This window comes from Xenopus tropicalis, chromosome 4 (genome assembly GCF_000004195.4).
Source record: "Xenopus tropicalis strain Nigerian chromosome 4, UCB_Xtro_10.0, whole genome shotgun sequence".
Taxonomy (NCBI): domain Eukaryota; kingdom Metazoa; phylum Chordata; class Amphibia; order Anura; family Pipidae; genus Xenopus; species Xenopus tropicalis.
The window spans coordinates 141822689-141842534 of NC_030680.2; the positions used below are offsets into that span (position 1 = coordinate 141822689).

The 19846-nt window shown below is 44.9% G+C and overlaps 1 protein-coding gene across 2 annotated transcripts in view; it reads left to right on the forward strand.

Moving 5' to 3' along the window:
- Window positions 1-19846, forward strand: part of frmd4b (FERM domain containing 4B) — a 138653-nt gene that overhangs the window by 96745 nt on the left and 22062 nt on the right. For both annotated transcript variants that reach the window (XM_004914154.4, XM_002940515.5), the window contains exon 11: window positions 3673-3759. In XM_004914154.4, coding sequence (XP_004914211.1) covers window positions 3673-3759 — 87 coding nt within the window. The remainder of the gene's footprint in view (window positions 1-3672; window positions 3760-19846) is intronic.

The window sequence follows — 19846 nt, forward strand, 5'->3', positions numbered from 1 at the left end:
TGGCTTTTAGCAGTAGTGTGAGTAACATTCACCTTGAAGATGTCACCAACCTTTCTGGTATCTGTTCCTGTTTGTTTGGTGTATGCCGTCATCATTACCTTTGACACAGAAATTCCATTTATGTGACCAAAACCATCTAACTCAGCCAACAAATATTCAGCCTCTATCAAAATTTAGAATTTTTGTTATGTTTTTGAAAATGTATATTAACGCATAGGTGTACTACTGAAATATATATTTTACACCTCAATGTAATCAGCTAGTAATTTCTAAACTTTCACTATAATCCAGGCTTGTCATATCATGATGATTACTTAAGGGCAGGGATCCCCAACTTTTTATACACTCAAATGTAAAAAGTGTTGGGGAGCCACACAGGCATGAAGAAAGTTCTTTGGGGATGCCAAATAAGGGCTGTGATTGGCTATTTTGTAGCCCATTGGGACTGCTGGCCTGCAGGAGGCTCTGCTTGGGGTTAAACGGTGTCTCTGAGCTTCCAAAACTTGCCCCCAAGCCAAAAAATTAAAAAATGGGCACCTACTGTGAGGCCACTGGGGGCAACATTAAAGGCGATGGTGAGCGACATGTTGCTCCTTAGCCACTGGTTGGGGATCCCTGGTCTAGGGTATTAATGGTTTCCAAAAAGTAGGGCTAACCCCCTGGGGAGGCTGGGAGTACTGGCAAGAAGGGCTCAGCATGAAGGCTAGGCCCGGGCTGGCAATTTGTAGATTCTGGCTAATGCCAGAGTGGCTGTAAGATGCCACAGACAGTCACTATTTATTGGGCTAGTGGGGGCTGTTTGGGCCTCTGTGTACTTGAAATGCCAGAGCCTTTTTTGGATCCCTGTCCGGACTTCATAAAGTCCAGAGAGATTTCGGGACAAAGGCAGATTGATCTAGATATAGCTGGAAGCCCTGCTTTGAAGGTCAGTTAGGATGAGATTTGGACTAGAAGTGTGTTTGCTGTTGTAGATATTCTTGGAACAATGGCTGAATGACTGATACTCCAATGTTTTCCTCTGTCTGTAGCCTTGTTATGAGTGAAGTGGTGCTCAGGCCAAAGGTTGGACCTCCAAAGCTGGCTTCAACTGAACTCCACAGCTTTTTATACCATTTAAACAGAATTGCATTTATAAGTAGTTCAGCCATCCACCTGTTGAACCAGACCATCTTTGTTCTCAATCCAAATCCAGCTAGATAAGGGTCTTTTTTGCACTCATGGAACTACACATTTCTCAGGACCCCCCGCCAGTGCAGACCCTACTTCTGCCCTAAACAGCTGCAGGCACTGCTTTTGTTTTACTCCTGCTAAAGAGCTATATGCGCTCTCAGCAGCGTTGGTGCAGTCATTAAGGAAAATATGGGCCCTATTTATCTGTACATTTTTCCCCCTCAAACTTAGAGAAAAAAGAAGGTATAGTTTCATGTGTACACAGCACATTCCTTCACTGCATACTTTTACTATTACTATTTATATATATGAGCCAGAGTGAAACATTATTTCTTTTTTTAGAGACAGTTTTTCCCTGTAGACTTCAATTGATCATTGATTAGATAACTGTGGCCGCAACATATTAATGTTAGCTGAGGACCCCATGGGTCTACCAGGGTTTCTTTTTGGCACTGAGTACTGTGTAAAGTGCTCCTTCACCCAAGATAATGGTCCTGTAGCCACAGTTGACTGAGCAAAGTGACCCAGTCCCTACATCTGACTCGTGTACGTCTGAGTGGGGTACCGAGAATGCCTCCTATACGCGTTAAATTAGCCTGATAGTGCCCACCTCTTACATTCTAACATGTATGGCCAGCTTAAAGGTGGCCATACACAGGCCAATTTTAGCTGATGATTTTGGTCCATCAGACTAGTTTGGCAGCTTATCTGCTCATGTATGGGCACGGCCAACGCACCTCCCCAACCGACATCTGGCCTGAAATTGGCCAGATCTCGATCAGGCAGGTTTGATTTTTCCGCATCGGTGCGTTGGTGTGGTCCCCAATCCGACGGTGCCATCTAATTAGCCCAATATCGCTCTAGTAGGTGGGCATATCGGGAGAAGATTTTGGCGAGGTCGCCAAGCGAGTGGATCTTACAGTGTGTGGCCACCTTTAGACAGAGTCTAACCTGAACATTTCTTATGCTCAATGATGGAGCTACTGATAACAGGACGGGCGGGTAAGTTTTATAGGATGGTAGCTCATCATCGAGCATTTAGCCCAGTTAATATGGTTTCATTGTTACAGTAATTGATGGCTATTAGGTGTGATTAGTAATTGGTTCAAATAATCTCTATGTATAACAAAGGGAGGCCACCTATTCCAGCCAATTATCTTGTGTTAATTTCTCCTATTACAAGATGGAATAATGACAAGACGGCTACATTTGAAGCCCCAATTAGAGCCAGATAAACTTACAGTGTTGCTGAGTATTATGCTGTCTAGGCATTCTGTTGGATTGGGTATATCTCCTTACCTCAGGTAACATTAGGATTCAGGTAACACTAAAGTGCTACTTGGTGTATGCTGATTATCCCTAAGGCCCCAGCTTTTTTAACTGCTGCGTCGGCAGTGAAATAATAATTATAAAGGATTCTGCTACAATAAACACATTTACTGGTTCACAAGCCAATGGTAATTTAACATAAATGGTTGTTGTCTCTCTGTGTTCTGTCCATAGCCTCTCTCTGTTGATTGAAGTGAGTGGGCCATGTCTCTCTCTCTAATGAGTAGGCAATGACTACTAATTGTACTGAGTAGTCTTGGTCTCACCATGGATTTGTTCACTAGTATTTTGCTAGGCTAGTATTGCAATAACCATAAAGGATGCTGGTTTAATAAAAAACCCATGGGTGGGCATACATATATATAATCTAGTTATTGAAGTCAGAATGCATACTTATGTTGAGAAAGGTGAGTAGGTATATCTTCTAGTGAAGTAGAAGTAAGTAAGCATAGCACTCCTGAAAAAGGTGCATAGGTATAGCTTCTAGTGAAGTGAGTAGGTATATCCTCTAGTGAGTGAAGTGGGTAGACATAGCTCTCTTGAGAAAGGTAAGTAGGTATTTTCTTTATTGAGAGAAGTGAGTAGGTATAGTCTCTAGTGAGAGAAGTGAGTAGGTATAGCCTCTAGTGAGAGAAGTGTGTAGGTATAGCCTCTATTGAGAGAAGTAAGTAGGTATAGCCTCTGTCAAGTGACATGTGTGTGGGTACAGCCTCTGTCAAGTGAAGTGAGTAGGTATAGCCTGTAGTGAGAGAAGTGAGTAGGTATAGGGTTTAGTAAATGTTGGCATATTACATTGATCCTGCCTCTGTGAGTCACAGTTCAGCTGCTCCTGTGTTTATCTGTTGGAATAGAGTCCGATGTTTCCAGTAGAGGAGCTCACTTAGACCTCTGTTGACACAGTCAGGTGTGGCTTTAAGCAGAACCATTTCAAAACATATAAATGTTGCTTTGCATTTTGAAATAGCAGTGGGTAAACAGCGCGTTGATATGATGTTCTGAATTTAATTGCTTGCTGAATAATTTAAAAACAGATTATGTAGAACGGCTGCCTTTAATGGGAGTTAATTATGGCTCTTGTCTGTGTTGGTGAGTGAGTGGAAGAGGCCAGGGATTGTGCTTTACCAGCCACGATTTTCTGCTCACCGTCCCACGCTCTGTTCATTCTGTTTGTAGGACAAGCAAGGAATCCCCTGGTGGCTGGGAATTAGCTTCAAAGGCATCGGCCAATACGATATTCAGGATAAAATCAAACCCAGAAAGGTAGGTCTGATTTATTGTTGTTTAAAGACTTTGAATGTAATTATGTGTGTCCTGTACCATTGCAACTGCCCTTGTGTGTAATACATGGAATCCCCACTGGCTGTCGTCGCCTTGTGAGTTATTGGGGTTCTCTAGGTTTCAATGCTCTACTTATGTGGCTTCAGTCCAGTCATGGAAACTGTAGCAATGGCTAAATGTCCAATCTGAGCAGGTTCTAGATCAGGGATCCCCAACCTTTTATACTCGTGAGCCCCACTTAGATCTAAAAAGTGTTGGTGAGCCACATAAGCATGACAGTAGTTCTTTGGGGATGCCAAGTAAGGGCTGTGATTGGCTATTTGGTAGCCCCATGGGGACTGCTGTCCTGCAGGAGGCTCTGCTTGGAGTAAAACTGTCTCTCTGCTTCCAAAATTTGCCTCCAAGCCAGAAATTAAAAAATGGGCACCTACTTTGAGGCCACTGGGGGCAACTTCAAAGGGGCTGGAGAGCAACATGTTGCTCCTGAGCCACTGGTTGGGGATCACAGGTCTAGACTATGGCAAAACTTTTGCCTAGGACAGTGCTGTCAATCTTTTTTTGTTCCATATATAAGGCAGGTACCCAATATTATGCATTTTGATGCTGGGTTATAATAAAATGATCATATATATATATATATATATATATATAATATCTTATGAAGAACTTTATGGAGCTCTTGAGTATGCTAGTGTTATAATAAATATCCCCAAATCTTGGCGATGGCCTACAAATTTATGGTGGCCATGGCCTACTGTGTTCCACTGAAACAGATCCCTAGTGTCCCAGCTCAGCAAACACATTTGCAATCATTATATCATGCACTGGATATAGGGCTATTATAAATGCCATGGGTAAAATCTCAGAGCCAATGAGCTTACAGTTGCCTTCTCAGGAGTTGGAAATCTGATCATAGGCGCCCTTGTACTGAGCGAAATGAGTGGGCATGGTCCCTTTGCACTTGGATCCCCCATGGATAGTCACTATGTACGCCAGTTAGCTGTATTTGGGCTGTTATCATGTACGCATTTGTTGATATGTACATGTTCCAAAGCACAGGGATTCCGCAGGCAGCAGGAGGGACCGTTATCTCTGTAGGGAACGTACTGTCACGGAGTAATTAATTGTGCCACTGAGTAATTAATAACTCCTGCTCGCATTATCTAAACTGAAGTGGTTCAGGAAACTTATCCTTATGATTTATTTACAAATGTAATAATTAGCGGCTGAGGCTTAGAGCTGCTGTACACAGCGCAGTCATTATCATCCTCTGATTGCCTACAAGTCATGGGGAAGGGTCAGGCTAGTGGTTTTATTAATGGACTTGAGGAAAGCTGGATCCCAATGGCAGCAATTAACCCTCGGTTCCCGTAAGGCTCATTTACCGTTCGTACAAATGCAAGGGCTCAAGCACTAAGTAGAATTGCCATCATCTGGCGGAACACACAGGGCTGCTTTGCACCTAGTGCCCTCTGGCACGCCTGCCTTTTGGATTGTGAATAATGAACAAGGTAGGGGCATATCAGGGGTAGTTATGCCTCTGAGTATAACCCTCAGCCCATCACAGGCTACACTTCCATACTAGTCCCACTAGGCCATCATGACTTCTTATTCTTCAACTCTTCCTGACAGTAAATTTTCATTTTGATGTATCCCCATATTTCTCCTATTACTTTACACCATTGTTTTTTTTTTGGACTTTCCCTGTTCAAGCTCCCCTTGCAGGCAAAACCTTTGATCAGGGCCCCCCTGAACTCATAGCAAGGTTGCAGATATAGGCCATTTAGTCATAGTTCCACAACTATACAAGTTTTCACCCTGTTCAAGCTCCCCTTGCGGGCAAAACCTTTGATCAGGGCCCCCCTGAACTCATAGCAAGGTTGCAGATATAGGCCATTTAGTCATAGTTCCACAACTATACAAGTTTTCACCCAATTTAATTTACCTGGGATTGTAGGGGTATCTAGTAGAACAAATATGCATTCTCCCTAAATCTCACCCTAACTGGCCTTTAAAATGAGCTTTCCTTGCTACTGCTCTAAGCCCCCAAAGGTGCCAGCCATACAGTTTAGGAATTACCTCCTTAAGGTGGTCATGGGCTGATAAAAGCTACCGACTCAGCAGAGCTGGTGTATGGGGCCCTTCTAATATCTTGCCCAGTCCATATCTGAATGAAAATTGCCCAGGTATTTATTAGGCAACTTAGAAAATCCCATCGGACAAGGACTTTATAAACAGTTCTCCCAAGACCCCAATTATGTTCTGGTTGTTGGTCTATGGGAGAAAGGATCAGATGATTTCAACTGAACCCTGTTTGTTCGTCAAATAGGAATCTCTTGTTTGGTGACTGGCCGAATGAGCAGATCTGACAGTGTATGGCCAGAGTTTCCCTTTGTCATACTACAATGCATATGGCTAGCCTGAGACAGATCAATGAGCCACTGTCTTAGCTGACCCTCCCTTGTCTGCCTGACCCCACCAGGGAAAGTAAACACCACAAGAGAAGGGTCAGTCTGGCTCTAGCCCTACAGGATGGCTAATAATAGACCTGTATGAATGTTGGAACCTGGATGAGGTGGAATCTCTAGTTCTGGAACATCTGCAGAGTTGCCGTGTTTTTGCTGGGAATATACAATATTATTGTTATTGTTCCAGGAGGCCAACATGTTATCTCTTCCACAGGCATATACAAAAGCCATCTGCTTGCCAGACCCAGACTAGAGCCTTGTTATCTTTTCCATGGATTTGCAAGGCCATGTTCTACATATCAGCATCTGCAGAATAGTTTATTTATGAGATGTTTGGGGGCAGAGACCAGGTTGGTGGGTCCCAGGGAAAAGCAGTCTTTGTTTTATCTCATTATATAAAGTTAGCCTGTCCAACCCATGGCTCTTCATTTGTTATCAGTCTACAACTTCAACGGCTATACTCTTTGCCATATCACTCTTCTATACTTGATGGCCAATATTCCCTTTACAGAAGGTATGCTATGTACTTACTACTGGTAAAGGTCCCCATACACTATAATATCCGCTCGCTTGGCGATGTCGCCAAGCGAGCGGATCTTCACCTGATATCCCCACCTACGGGTGGGCGATATCGGGGGGCATGTAGGCGAATTCGATCGTTTGGCCAAACGATCAAATTCTAAACACGGCAATGGGGCAGTCAGTTCAAAGACCGCATCAACGAGCTGATGCGGTCCCTGATCCGACTGGAATTTCTAACCTGGCCGATCGATATCTGGCAATTTCAGGCCAGATATCGGTCGGCCAGGCCCCTCGGTTCTGCCCCTACACGGGCAGATAAGCTGTCGAATCGGTCCAAGGGATTGATATCGGCAGCTACTATCTGCCCATGTATGGGGACTTTAAGATCACTAGAGTTTTGTGTATGCACGCAAAGTAAATAAGCCACCTTAGCTTATACTTGGGAACTGTGCCCAAAAAATTAACTTAAAGAGGAATTTTACCCTTCCAGATAACGTATTAATATTCACCCTGAGATAGGATGGTTAGGATGAGCAGGTAAAGTGGAGACAAATGGTTATTTTTCCTTATAACTTTTTGCACCTGTTGAGAGCCAGAGATTGGGGGTTTTAGTTTTGGGGCCCCAAAAAGATTTTTGCACTGAGACTCTATATAACTTTTGGCAAGTTAACTATGGTCCACCAGGCTTTACATCAAAATAATCATCATGGCTGGTTGGTACCAATGGAAACTGGGGCATGGGTTTGAAACCATCGGCTGGGTTTATACTGCCACTGTTTGTAGTAATGATTGCAGAACTGCATGCCATAGCCCTAAAGACTAAAGCTGGCCATACACGTGGCGATCTCACGATGTTTCGTACGACCGTCGGTCGCACGAAACATCGTCAGATCCGCCACACACCATTCAGGGCTGAATCGGCAGGTAAGGAGGTAGAAACAATAGGATTTCTACCTCCTTCTGCCGATTCAGCTCTGAAGGGAGAATTTTGGTCAGGCGCCTTCTATGGCGCCCGATCAAAATTTTCTAACTTGGCCGATCGGCGAGCCGACCGATTTCAGCAGCTTCCTGCGATATCGGTCGGCTCGCTGACATGCCATACACGCACCGATTATCGTACGAAACGAGGTTTCGTACGATAATATCGGTGCGTGTATGGCCACCTTAAGGTCCAATGAGTGCTTGTAGCACCAGGATACAGCTATTGTTGTGTCCTATAGGAAAATCAGGGATTTTAATGCTTCATTAACCTAATGCTGGAATATATGAAGTTCCACTGAAGCATAATAATGTTGTCAACACTAAAGAAATCCCTTTGCCTATAACAATGGTGTGTAGGTTACACCCCTAAAGCATCTGTTAATGTTATTGAAGTGGTGTGTAGCCAGCCATGTTGTCTCACAAGGTACTGTCACTTGGGTGAATCCATTGGATGTATGTGGCCATGCCAAACAATGCTCCCTCTGTGTTGCACACACATGCAAACAACTAATGACTCTCTCATATTTAGATATTGCGCGTACGTGTGATTTGTATTGCTTAGATAGTTAGCTCTGAGGGGCAGGATATTCCTACTTCCTGTGTCTGTTCAATTACTGCATTTTAAACTGCCCAACACTGCTTACAATGGTGTAACTAGAGGACCACGGCCTGGGTGCAAAACCTGCCCCCAATTTACTCCACCGGGTGCATGAACTTTCCTTCAAACATCCCTGCATTGACTCCAGTGGGCCCTCTTGGGGGTGGCCCTCGTGCAGTCCTACCCACTGCTCCCCAGGTAGTTACTGTATGAGTGTAGATTTATGTTTATGCATACCAAGCACATTTAATAGCCCTAAGTCTACATGTAGCAGTAGACATGATCAAGAAGGTCATACAATTCTATTGTGTTCTCCTTAGGGTGAAGACACACAGAGCTACTAGTAGCAGCTACTTGTCACGGCTACTAAAATAGACAGTGCTGATCATTTACTGATAATTGTCTCTACGTGTGTTTTAGCAGGGGCAATTCTCAGTATTGTCAATTGCAGGGTGTTTTCTGGCGTTTAGTAGCCGTGAAAAAGTAGCTCCTAGTAGCTCTGTGTGTCTTCAACCTTAAGGTGGCCATACAAGGGCCGATTGTAGCTGCCGATATCAGTCCCTTAAGGTCCCCATACACGGGCGATGTCGCCAAGCGAGCGGATCTTCTTCCGATATACGGGTGGGCGATATCGGGAGAATCCAGGATAAATTGATTATCGAATTATAACGACGAGCATAGGAAAAGTCAGTCCGGGAACCGCATCAACGAGCCAGTGCGGTCCTCGATCCGACTAGATTTTCTAACCTGCCCGATCAGAATCTGGACGATTTCAGGCCAGATATCGGTCAGGCAGGCCCATTGGTAGTGCCCATACACGTGCCAATTAGCTGCCGAAACGGTCTAAGGGACCGATATTGGCAGCTAGAATCGGCCCGTGTATGGGGACCTTTAACCAGATTCGGAAGCTTATCGGCCAGTGTAGGGGCACAAACATCAGGCCTGCCCAACCAACATCTGTCCTGAAATCGGCCAGATATCGATCGGGCAGGTTAAAAAATTTAGATTGTGCCTATCACCGGTGTTCTAATTCGATCGTTTGGCCCCAGGGCCCACCCGTAGGTGGGGGATATCAGGAGAAGATCCGCTCGCTTGGCAACCACGCCAAGCGAGTGGACCTTATCGTGTATGGCAACCTTTAGTTCTACTGCAACTGCAGCAACACAGATCAGCAAAATTCAGCCAAACACGGGGGTCACTTTTTGGTACCTGCCAATTCTGAAATTTTAAGTTTTAATTGAAACATCTGCCAAGAAGCCTTCAAGCTGCTGCTAATGGTTGGAATGTGCTCTCCAGGGAAACACAGGAGCCTTGTTATCGATCTCAGGCAGAGCCAACTGGTGGGAAGCAAACAGGCCGGCCAGCTGTTTTTCACTCTGTTTCCTCACTAAACACAACTAGGGGTGGCCGGGCACCTTTCCAAACAGCTCGAGCCCAGTGAGGAGACCTTGCAATCTCATTATAGTTATTAGTCAGTAGCACACATGGTGCTTTAGTTGAGCAAAGGCTTGCAGGTTGAGTGTCCCTAACGTGAGGGCCACAGTCAGTAGCAGCATGGGGTCTCTTTTGCTTGGGTGCAATGGGGGTATGAAAGATAATTTTCCTGAATATTTTTTTAGATGCCATAGTGGTGTCACTTTTATGGACTGTAAAAATATATGATAAAAAGCACCTTAATCAGCAGCCTTGTGCCTTTACATTTCTACAGAACTCCTAAGTGACTTCTAATATCCTTATCATTTACAGTAGGGGGTACATTATCCCTTATAATACATGAGTGATACTCAGAGTTCCCTGTATAACTCAGCCTGCAGCCTTGTGCCTTTATATGGGCACAGAACCCCTCAGTGACTGCTAATATCCTTATCATTTACAGTAGGGGGTACATTATCCCTTATAATACATGAGTGATACTCAGAGTTCCCTGTATAACTCAGCCTGCAGCCTTGTGCCTTTATATGGGCACAGAACCCCTCAGTGACTGCTAATATCCTTATCATTTACAGTAGGGGGTACATTATCCCTTATAATACATGAGTGATACTCAGAGTTCCCTGTATAACTCAGCCTGCAGCCTTGTGCCTTTATATGGGCACAGAACCCCTCAGTGACTGCTAATATCCTTATCATTTACAGTAGGGGGTACAGTATCCCTTATAATACATGAGTGATACTCAGAGTTCCCTGTATAACTCAGCCTGCAGCCTTGTGCCTTTATATGGGCACAGAACCCCTCAGTGACTGCTAATATCCTTATCATTTACAGTAGGGGGTACATTATCCCTTATAATACATGAGTGATACTCAGAGTTCCCTGTATAACTCAGCCTGCAGCCTTGTGCCTTTATATGGGCACAGAACCCCTCAGTGACTGCTAATATCCTTATCATTTACAGTAGGGGGTACATTATCCCTTATAATACATGAGTGATACTCAGAGTTCCCTGTATAACTCAGCCTGCAGCCTTGTGCCTTTATATGGGCACAGAACCCCTCAGTGACTGCTAATATCCTTATCATTTACAGTAGGGGGTACAGTATCCCTTATAATACATGAGTGATACTCAGAGTTCCCTGTATAACTCAGCCTGCAGCCTTGTGCCTTTATATGGGCACAGAGCCCCTCAGTGACTGCTAATATCCTTATCATTTACAGTAGGGGGTACATTATCCCTTATAATACATGAGTGATACTCAGAGTTCCCTGCAGCCTTGTACCTTTATATGGTCAGTGACGTCTAATATCCTTATCGTTTGCAATGAGGGGTACATGACTCCATGTATGATTGAATGCAGATTTTTTTATGAACAAATACTCTATAAAGCACACGATAAAAACCAAATCCACAATAATTCAGGTTTTAGCTGACAATGGGCCTTATTTCTATTTGGGGCAGGTACCGTGGGAAAGCTGCGAGTCCTTTGAGGTGGCTGCTTGTCCCACAAACCTGTTCTGCCTCCACCCTTGTAAATGCAGCTGGGGTGCAGGGGAGTGGAGCTGCGGATATTTATAGAGGTGTGGGCAGGGAAAGTGAGTTTCAGGGCTGAATGAAAGTACTTACACTGCCATCCCTCCTGCATTCCATATTCATCACATGATCGGCCATTTAAATCTGCTCTCTGGGATGTAAACACGACTCCTGCAAGGGTAGGAGGGCCCCGTTTATAGTTTCGCTTCTCTCCAACTCTTGCTCATGATTAGGGCACCCTGTCAAGCCTCCAGTACCTGGCCTATTAAGTACAGCTTCAGTCACTTGTCAGGGTATGTATGCACTTATTAAAGGGGCCCTCCACCCAAACTACAACGAGCGAAAATGTCATTCTAAGCAACTTTCACTGGGACACAGGACAGTAAGTGAGCAGCGGGGATGCATGACTCCACCGTGACCGACTCAGGACCTTATAGGAGATGTGTCAACTGTAATAAAGGGGAAGTTTACCTAAGCATAATCTTTCAGTATGACTGGAAGAGGAGTATGCCTGAATAGAAAGATACGTACAGGTATAGGTCTACTAATATATCAATAAAACATTAATTAAACCCAATAAGGGGTAATTATATCTTAGTTGGTATCAAGTACAGGTACTGTTTTATTATTACAGAGAAAAGGGAGTCATTTAACCATGAAATAAACCCAATAGGGCTGTTCTGCCCCAATAAGGGGTAATTATATCTTAGTTGGGATCAAGTACAGGTACTGTTTTATTATTACAGAGAAAAGGGAATCATTTAACCATTAAATAAACCCAATAGGGCTGTTCTGCCCCCAATAAGGGGTAATTATATCTTAGTTGGGATCAAGTACAGGTACTGTTTTATTATTACAGAGAAAAGGGAATCATTTAACCATTAAATAAACCCAATAGGGCTGTTCTGCCCCAATAAGGGGTAATTATATCTTAGTTGGGATCAAGTACAGGTACTGTTTTATTATTACAGAGAAAAGGGAATCATTTAACCATGAAATAAACCCAATAGGGCTGTTCTGCCCCCAATAAGGGGTAATTATATCTTAGTTGGGATCAAGTACAGGTACTGTTTTATTATTACAGAGAAAAGGGAATCATTTAACCATTAAATAAACCCAATAGGGCTGTTCTGCCCCCAATAAGGGGTAATTATATCTTAGTTGGGATCAAGTACAGGTACTGTTTTATTATTACAGAGAAAAGGGAATCATTTAACCATTAAATAAACCCAATAGGGCTGTTCTGCCCCCAATAAGGGGTATTTATATCTTAGTTGGGATCAAGTACAGGTACTGTTTTATTATTAAAGAGATAAAGGAAATCAGTTTTAAAATTCTAAATTATTTGATTAAAATGGAGTCTGTGGGAGACAGGCTTTCCGTAATTCGGAGCTTTCTGGATAATGGGTTTCCGGATAAGGGATCCCATACCTGTACTACAAAGCAATACCAGTCATTAATGTATAGCCTTTACATTAGTCTCCTGTCTGATTGTCCCATGTAGCCAGGGAACAGTTGGAGAAGGAATAGAAAGGCAAATAATGACTGATGATTAATTAGCACTGTTAATATAAATAACACAACATACCTTTTTGTATCTGTATGGGTAGTGCCCCTGCCCAGATCCTATTCTCCCATCCAGAGAACCAGCCCAGTAGAATAACATAGCAAGGGTGCTGCTCTGTTATCTTACTGGGATCCAGATGGGTGTTGCAGCAAAGCCCCAGGAGCCTATTAGTGCCACTGTGGTGAAATCAGCTTGGTGTTGCCACCTTATAATCAGCTGAAAAGCAAACACACATTCATACCTTGCTGAGTAAGTCATGCAAAGACTGTTAGTTCTTGTTGTTTTTAGGGTAAAGCCTTATAGATGGGGGGACTCACCCAGGGTGGCAGGGGCTGCACCTCTCTCTGCTTTTGCAAATAGTCATTTATTCAGTTTTATTTGGAGGTAGGGCTAGATGGGGTAGACCTCATCAAATTACATAATTTTCACTAATGTAGCAGGTCATCAGGTCTGGACTGGGAGTCAAAATAGGCCCTGGCATTCCAAGTACACAGAGCCCAAACAGCCCCCCCACCAGCTCAATAAATAGTGACTGTCTATGGCACCTTAAGGTGCCCATACACGTTAAGATTCGCTCGCTTGGTTAGATCGCCAAGCTAGCGGATCTTCAATAAGCTGATGCGGCCCCTGATTCGACTAGATTTTGTAACCTGCCCGATCGAGATCTGGGTGATTTCAGGCCAGATATCAGGGCAGGCCCGTCGGTAGTCCCCATACACGGGCCGATTAGCTGCCGAATCGGTCTAAGGAACTGATAAGGAATAAAAAGTAACGATTACAATAAAAATGTAGCCTCGCGGAGCAATAGATTTTGGCTGCCGGGGTCACTGACCCCCATTTCATTTCTTTCATTATGAGAACGTGTGGTGGGGGGAGATCCCTCTTTAAGAGTTAAATGATTGCAGATTGCTAGAGGCAGCTAGAATGTTTCGGGGTGTGCTGCTGGCATGGCAGCTGGTGTGCCCAGGCTGTGGCTCTGCTATCATAGAGCGCTCAGCTGTCACATCGACACCTTGTGTCCCCAGCGTAGAGAGCAGAAAGAGACTGCTCATTCATTCCAAGGGAAGGTGCAGCAGGGCCAGGCAATCTGTATAGCCAGGAATGCTCTGGCCTTGCAGCTGTCTGAGCCACAACTCCCAGCATCCTTAGCCAGCTGGACATCATAAAAATGAAGATTGACATCCCAGCACTGAGCCCGCAAGTCAGAAATGTACAAATGTGCCAGTCCAGACATTTCTGAAGCAGATGACTTGGGTTTCATGTGATTGAAGCAATGCCTTGCAGTCTTTGTCAGCATGTATTACCCTTCCCTCCGGTTTCCACATATTCTCTCTTAAAATAGCACCTAGTTCCCCAAAAGGAATAAATGGAAAGGTTTGCAGAGTTGTGCCAAACTGCGTTAAGGGTTTGTTCATCTTTAAATTAACTATTAGTGTGTTGTAGAGAATGCTATTCTGAAACAATTTGCAATTCGTCTTCTTTTTTTATTATTTGTGGTTTTTGAATTATTTAGCTTTTTATTCTGCAGCTCTCTAGTTTGGAATTTTAGCAGATATATGGTTGCTAGGGTCCAAATTACCCTAGTAACCATGCAGTGGCTTGAACGAGAGACAGGAATATGAATAGGAAAGGACCCTTAATAGAATGATAATGAAAACAAAGTGACAATAGATTCTTGGCTGTCTGTCTGTGACCCCCTTTTGAAAGCTGGAAAGAGCTAGAAGAGGACAAAAGAAGACCAATTGAAAAGTTTCATAGAACTGGTCTTTCAATAACATACTTAAAGGGGGTGGTTCACCTTTAAGCTAACTTTTAATATGTTATAGAATGGCCTATCCTAAGCAACTTTTCAATTGGTCTTCATTATTTATTTGTTACAGCTTTTGAATTATTTACCTTCTTCCAACTCCGGGTCGTTTGGCCCTAGGGCCAAAGGACCGATTTAACCCGAATTCACCCAATATCGCCCACCTGTAGGCAAGCGGATCTTAACATGTATGGCCACCTTAAGTCTTCAAAGATCGGTCTTCCAATGTGGCTGTGGCAAGTCTAGTTCCCGGCTAGCTCTTAGCCAATATATAAAAATGGTCCTCGTTTTTCTTTATTCTGAATGAGGAACTGATTACATCAAAACAAGGAAATTGCAAATCTTGCAAAAAGAAAAAAAACCTTTCCTGTTTCATTTACTTGGACTTATATGTCATATAGGAGGGCAACGTAGCTCTAGGGTGCAGTCCCAGACAATATGGGACCCACAGTCCTGTAGATGCTATTACCCCTGATACCCTTTTGTAGTGCCCTCAGTAAAGTACAGGGAGGCCAATGAAATTTGCAAAAGGAGAAGCCTACTGAGTCCCTGGGCATCACACATACCGTATTTTTCGCCGTATAAGACGCACTTTTTCTTCCCCAAAACTGGGGGGGAAAAGTTGGTGCGTCTTATACGACGAATACGCCTGAGCCCCACTCAGGTTTCCCAGCATGCTCGAGTACAGGCGCCAGTTGGCCCCAGAGAGTGTCACCTCAGTGTCTCAGGCCGGCTCTGCAGCCATGGAATAGGCACAGCATTCAGCAGCCTTGAGCGGCTATGGGATCAGCAGGCACCTCAGTGAATGGGGCAACCCCCGGCAGTACTGTGGGACAGCCCCCCCCCCCGGACGTCTGACAACGCAGAACGTCACACCGAGCGTCGCTATGGCAAGTTGCGGGGTTTCGTATTTTTTAAATTCGCATTGCTTACCCATACTGGGGGGCCTCTTGGGTGCTAGTAGGGTAGGGTGGGGAGTAGTAAATAGAAATGATGGAGCAGGCGAGGTGAGTGTGGGTGCACAGAGGAACATGAGTGGAACACAAGTGGAACGAAACACTCAGACAGTTTGTGTTATTGCTGTGACAGCGCTGGGACGCACAGCCCGGGCAGGTGTTTCTGGGGAGGAGGCAATATGGCACTACATGTACAATTAGATTCCGTGGGGGGAGGGCCGGGCGTCTCTTCTCACATGCAGAAAGTATCCCTCAGTGTGACACCGTGCCGTCATGTCAGTGCTCAGGTGACAGGGAGATGTGCGCCTTTGGACCATAGTGTGTGGGGGCGGGTTCCGGCTGCAACATGGACGGATAGCTGGGAATGGCAATGCCGGGCTGGGCAGGCTGTGTGCGGCGGGACAGTGACAGATGTGCTACTGGCAGATTTTTCTAGATTTTCCTCCTTTAAAATTGTGTGCGTCTTATATTCCGGAGCGTCTTATAGGGCGAAAAATACGGTATATAAATATTCAGCATGACAGTGTTTGACAGAATAACACAATAAAAAGATATCATGCCAAATAAAATAAGAATAAGACATGGTGTCTTTGGCCACCCAAACTTTATTATGGCCAATATCAGTTAGCTGCTGTACATATTACTGGTCAAGAAAGTCTGGGCTACCAAAACCTTCCAAGGTGATTTGCCACTTTACAAGAAGGCCTACAAGGCAGAGATCAGGTCAGTGATTGGCTGGCTGAGATTTAAATTGCAGAGGCCAATCTGCATCAAGTACTTAGCAGTGATCCATGCATCCTACCTACCTACCTACCTCTCTTAGCATTTACACCAAGTGGTACAGTCAGCACTTGGCATTGGGTGCTACACTGCAGCCCTAGGATAGTAGCTGTGCCTGCTGGCCAACTCCCCAGCTCAGCACTCTGCCATGCCTATTGCTCTTTGCAGGCAACAAGCAAACTATGCAGGGTATTACCCCATGTCTGAGAATGGTGTTTGTCACTAACAGCAGGAAACAGTGGGAGAACTTACAGTACCCACATAGTTCCATGGTCAGAACTGAACCCGAGACCCCAGGGGTGTGAGAGGCCATAGTGATGCTGCCCATGGCTGCCCTTTTGCATTGATGGGCATTTTAGATTGTTGCTCTAATGGCTAGAGGGTGAGCCTTGGTCTTTCTGGGGCTTTTGGCCATCACTGGGTTGCAGGGAGTTACTGCTATATCATATTGGCTGTTACCCAAATTGTATTGCAGTGGGACAATATGGGCAATTTCTCATCCTTCTGACCTGATCATAAGGCAGATTATATCCCACTGCACGGCACAGGCTGTCAGGATTCTGCCTCGACAAGTGCTGACAGCCAGTAGCCGTCCCACCGCAGGCCTCTCAGTGGGGGGAGCAGCAGAAGTCAGACATTGACATGACAGCTCCGTGCCTTGTTAACTCTTCTGCTGCCAGAAACAAGAGTAACTCGTTTTTATGCCACTTCCCACAGTTCATTTGCCCCTCCTATCAATTCCACTATTGCCCACCTACCTTTCTTCACCTGGGGCAAATGGCAAACACTGGGCAGCTTCCAGGGGTATTGGGAGCTTTATAGTTCAAGTGCTTTAATGTGGCCATACATGGGGGCAGATATTAGCTGTCGATTTGGGTCCTTTAAACCGATTTGGCAGCTTATCGGCCCATGTATGGGCACCCCGACCGGCCTACCTGACTAAGATTTGGCCTAAAACTGGACAGACAGGTTCGATTTTCCATTGGATTCCATGGGACTGCATCGGATTGTTGATGCAGCCCTCGGTCTGACTGTGCCTATGCCCGCTGCTTTAATTCAATCGTTTGTCCCGATATCATCCACCTTAGGTGGCCATTTTGGGAGAAGATCCACTTGTTTGGTGACCTCTCCAAACAAGCAGATCTTATGCTATATGGCCATTAAGTGCCTATTATCTATTTAAAGGTCCCTATACACGTTGAGATCCACTCGCTTGGCAAAAATCTCAACCCGATATCATCACCTACGGGGAAAAAAAAAACATAATTTGATCGTTTGGCCCTGGGGCCAAACAATCGAATTATATTGGCGGCAATGGGGCAGTCGGTTCGGGGACCACATCAACGAGCCGATGCGGTCCCCGATCCAACTGAATTGTCTAACCTGGCCGATCGATATCTGCCCAATTTCAGGCCAGATATCAGTCGGGTAGGCCCCTCGTTGCTGCCTCTACGGGGGCCGATAAACTGCTGAATCGGTCCAAGGGACCGATATCGGCAGCTACAATCGGCCCCTGTATGGGGACCTTTAGGGTAAACTTTGCATTAAAAAAGGCACAATTTGTGAGTGGGTAGAGTTGCTATTAGTCAGGGTAGTGAACCCCACCCACACACACATGTAGGTAAACATTTACCTGAAACTGCCTGACCCCCTTATCAGTATCAGGAAGGGACCCCTGTGCCAGCCCCTGTTGCCTTGGAAAAATATCTTTTATGTTTTTTTTATCTTTTAGCATCAAAGAAATCATAGATTGCAAGCTCTCCAGGCACAGGCACCTGAATAATTATTAGCACTAATAATGATAAACAGTGACACACCCATGATATAAGGCTTGTTGCACAATCCGGATGGACTGACTGGTCAGCACACAATAGCCTGCCCATTAACTCCCCAGCAGGGGGATATAATTAGAGCCCAGTCTCTAGGTCTCAGTGTGGGATTCCCGCAGATAATGAAGCATTGATCCCACTGTGCTACCCACTGTAAGCAGCAAATGGCTGGGGGTTCAGATATGCAGGAAAGCAACACATGGGGGCCAATGGTGCTGCCTCCCTGCAGCTGCTGCTGCTTTATAATAATCCAGTCCAGGGAAGTTGGACACTGATCTGGTCAATACGTTTTGGGGTGTGGGCGGTTAAGGTGGCCATACACGGGCCGATTTTAGCAGCCAATATCGGTCCCTTGGACCGATTCGGCAGCTTATCGGGCCATGTAGGGGCAGAAACGTTGGCCATGCCTGACCGATATCGGCTCGTTGATGTGGTCCCCGAACCGACTGTGCCATTGCCGCCGTTAGAATTTGATCGTTTCTCCCCACCCGTAGGTGGGGATATCTGGAGAAGATCATCTTAACGTGTATGGCCACCTTGAGTTGAACTACATCTTCCAGCAGGACCTCAATCCACCAACTATGCTTCCATGGTTAGGCAGTATGGACAACAGGCGTGAATGGCCAGTTTTAGTCTTGATGGACATAAAAATTTAGGGAGATATTCTTCAAGACCTTTTGTCTGCTTTGGGTGCTTCTGTCCCAGATTAAGGAGGACATGAAAGGACCGATCCTTTTGTTGCCGGCTTAAGGTCATTGTTTTCCAGTTATTGTTTCCTTCTGGAGGACTTCATGAAGGAACCATTATGACCCTTTTGCCAGGGTCCTGCTTTTCCATCCATCAAGTTCCACCCTTTGCTAAAGCCATTCCTACCAGTCTTAAGGTTAATTGAGAGGAATGTGGGAAACCCTATGTGAAGCTGTCGCCAATGTGCTTCCAAATTCCTCCCTTCTAACTGCACTTACATATATTTACATTTGTGCCTCTATCAGTCTATACAATCTCAGGTGTCTTCATAAATGAGATTCTTCATTCCATTTAATGCAGTCGCCCTTCTCTGCACTCTCTTTTGTGCCATTGTGTCTTGTGGTACAATGGAGACCAAATCAGTACATAATCTACCCGAGATGGTTCTTTAAAAAGAGGCACTTACCCTCCTCGGATAAGCCTATTTGCTATAGGAGTAACTTGTGTTTTAGTTGAACTGGGTCTTTTCCAGCTGCGTTCCAAGTCTAACCAGCAGGGACCAGGAATGCGAGTACAGGCAAGGGCATGCTTTGGAATCACGGTAAACAAAGGCGAGCAGAGATGCCTGCAAGCGCGTGCCTATTGCGCCTCCCGACAAATAAGACTGACTCAATTACTGTAATTAGGGCTGCACCATTCCGTCCGTGGCTTTCTGGCCAAGTGTTTGCACTGGGCTCTTTGACTTGCGAGCCTTCGACCCAGGGCTGGAATGTTAGTCACGCAGGTATCTGCATACTGTAATTATGGCATTATTAATACTTTATTTTAATGCAATCAGTAAATCCATGTCCAGGAGTCACAAACTCCTTTCATCCGGGCTATAGAGTTGGGGCAAGTTCTTTACT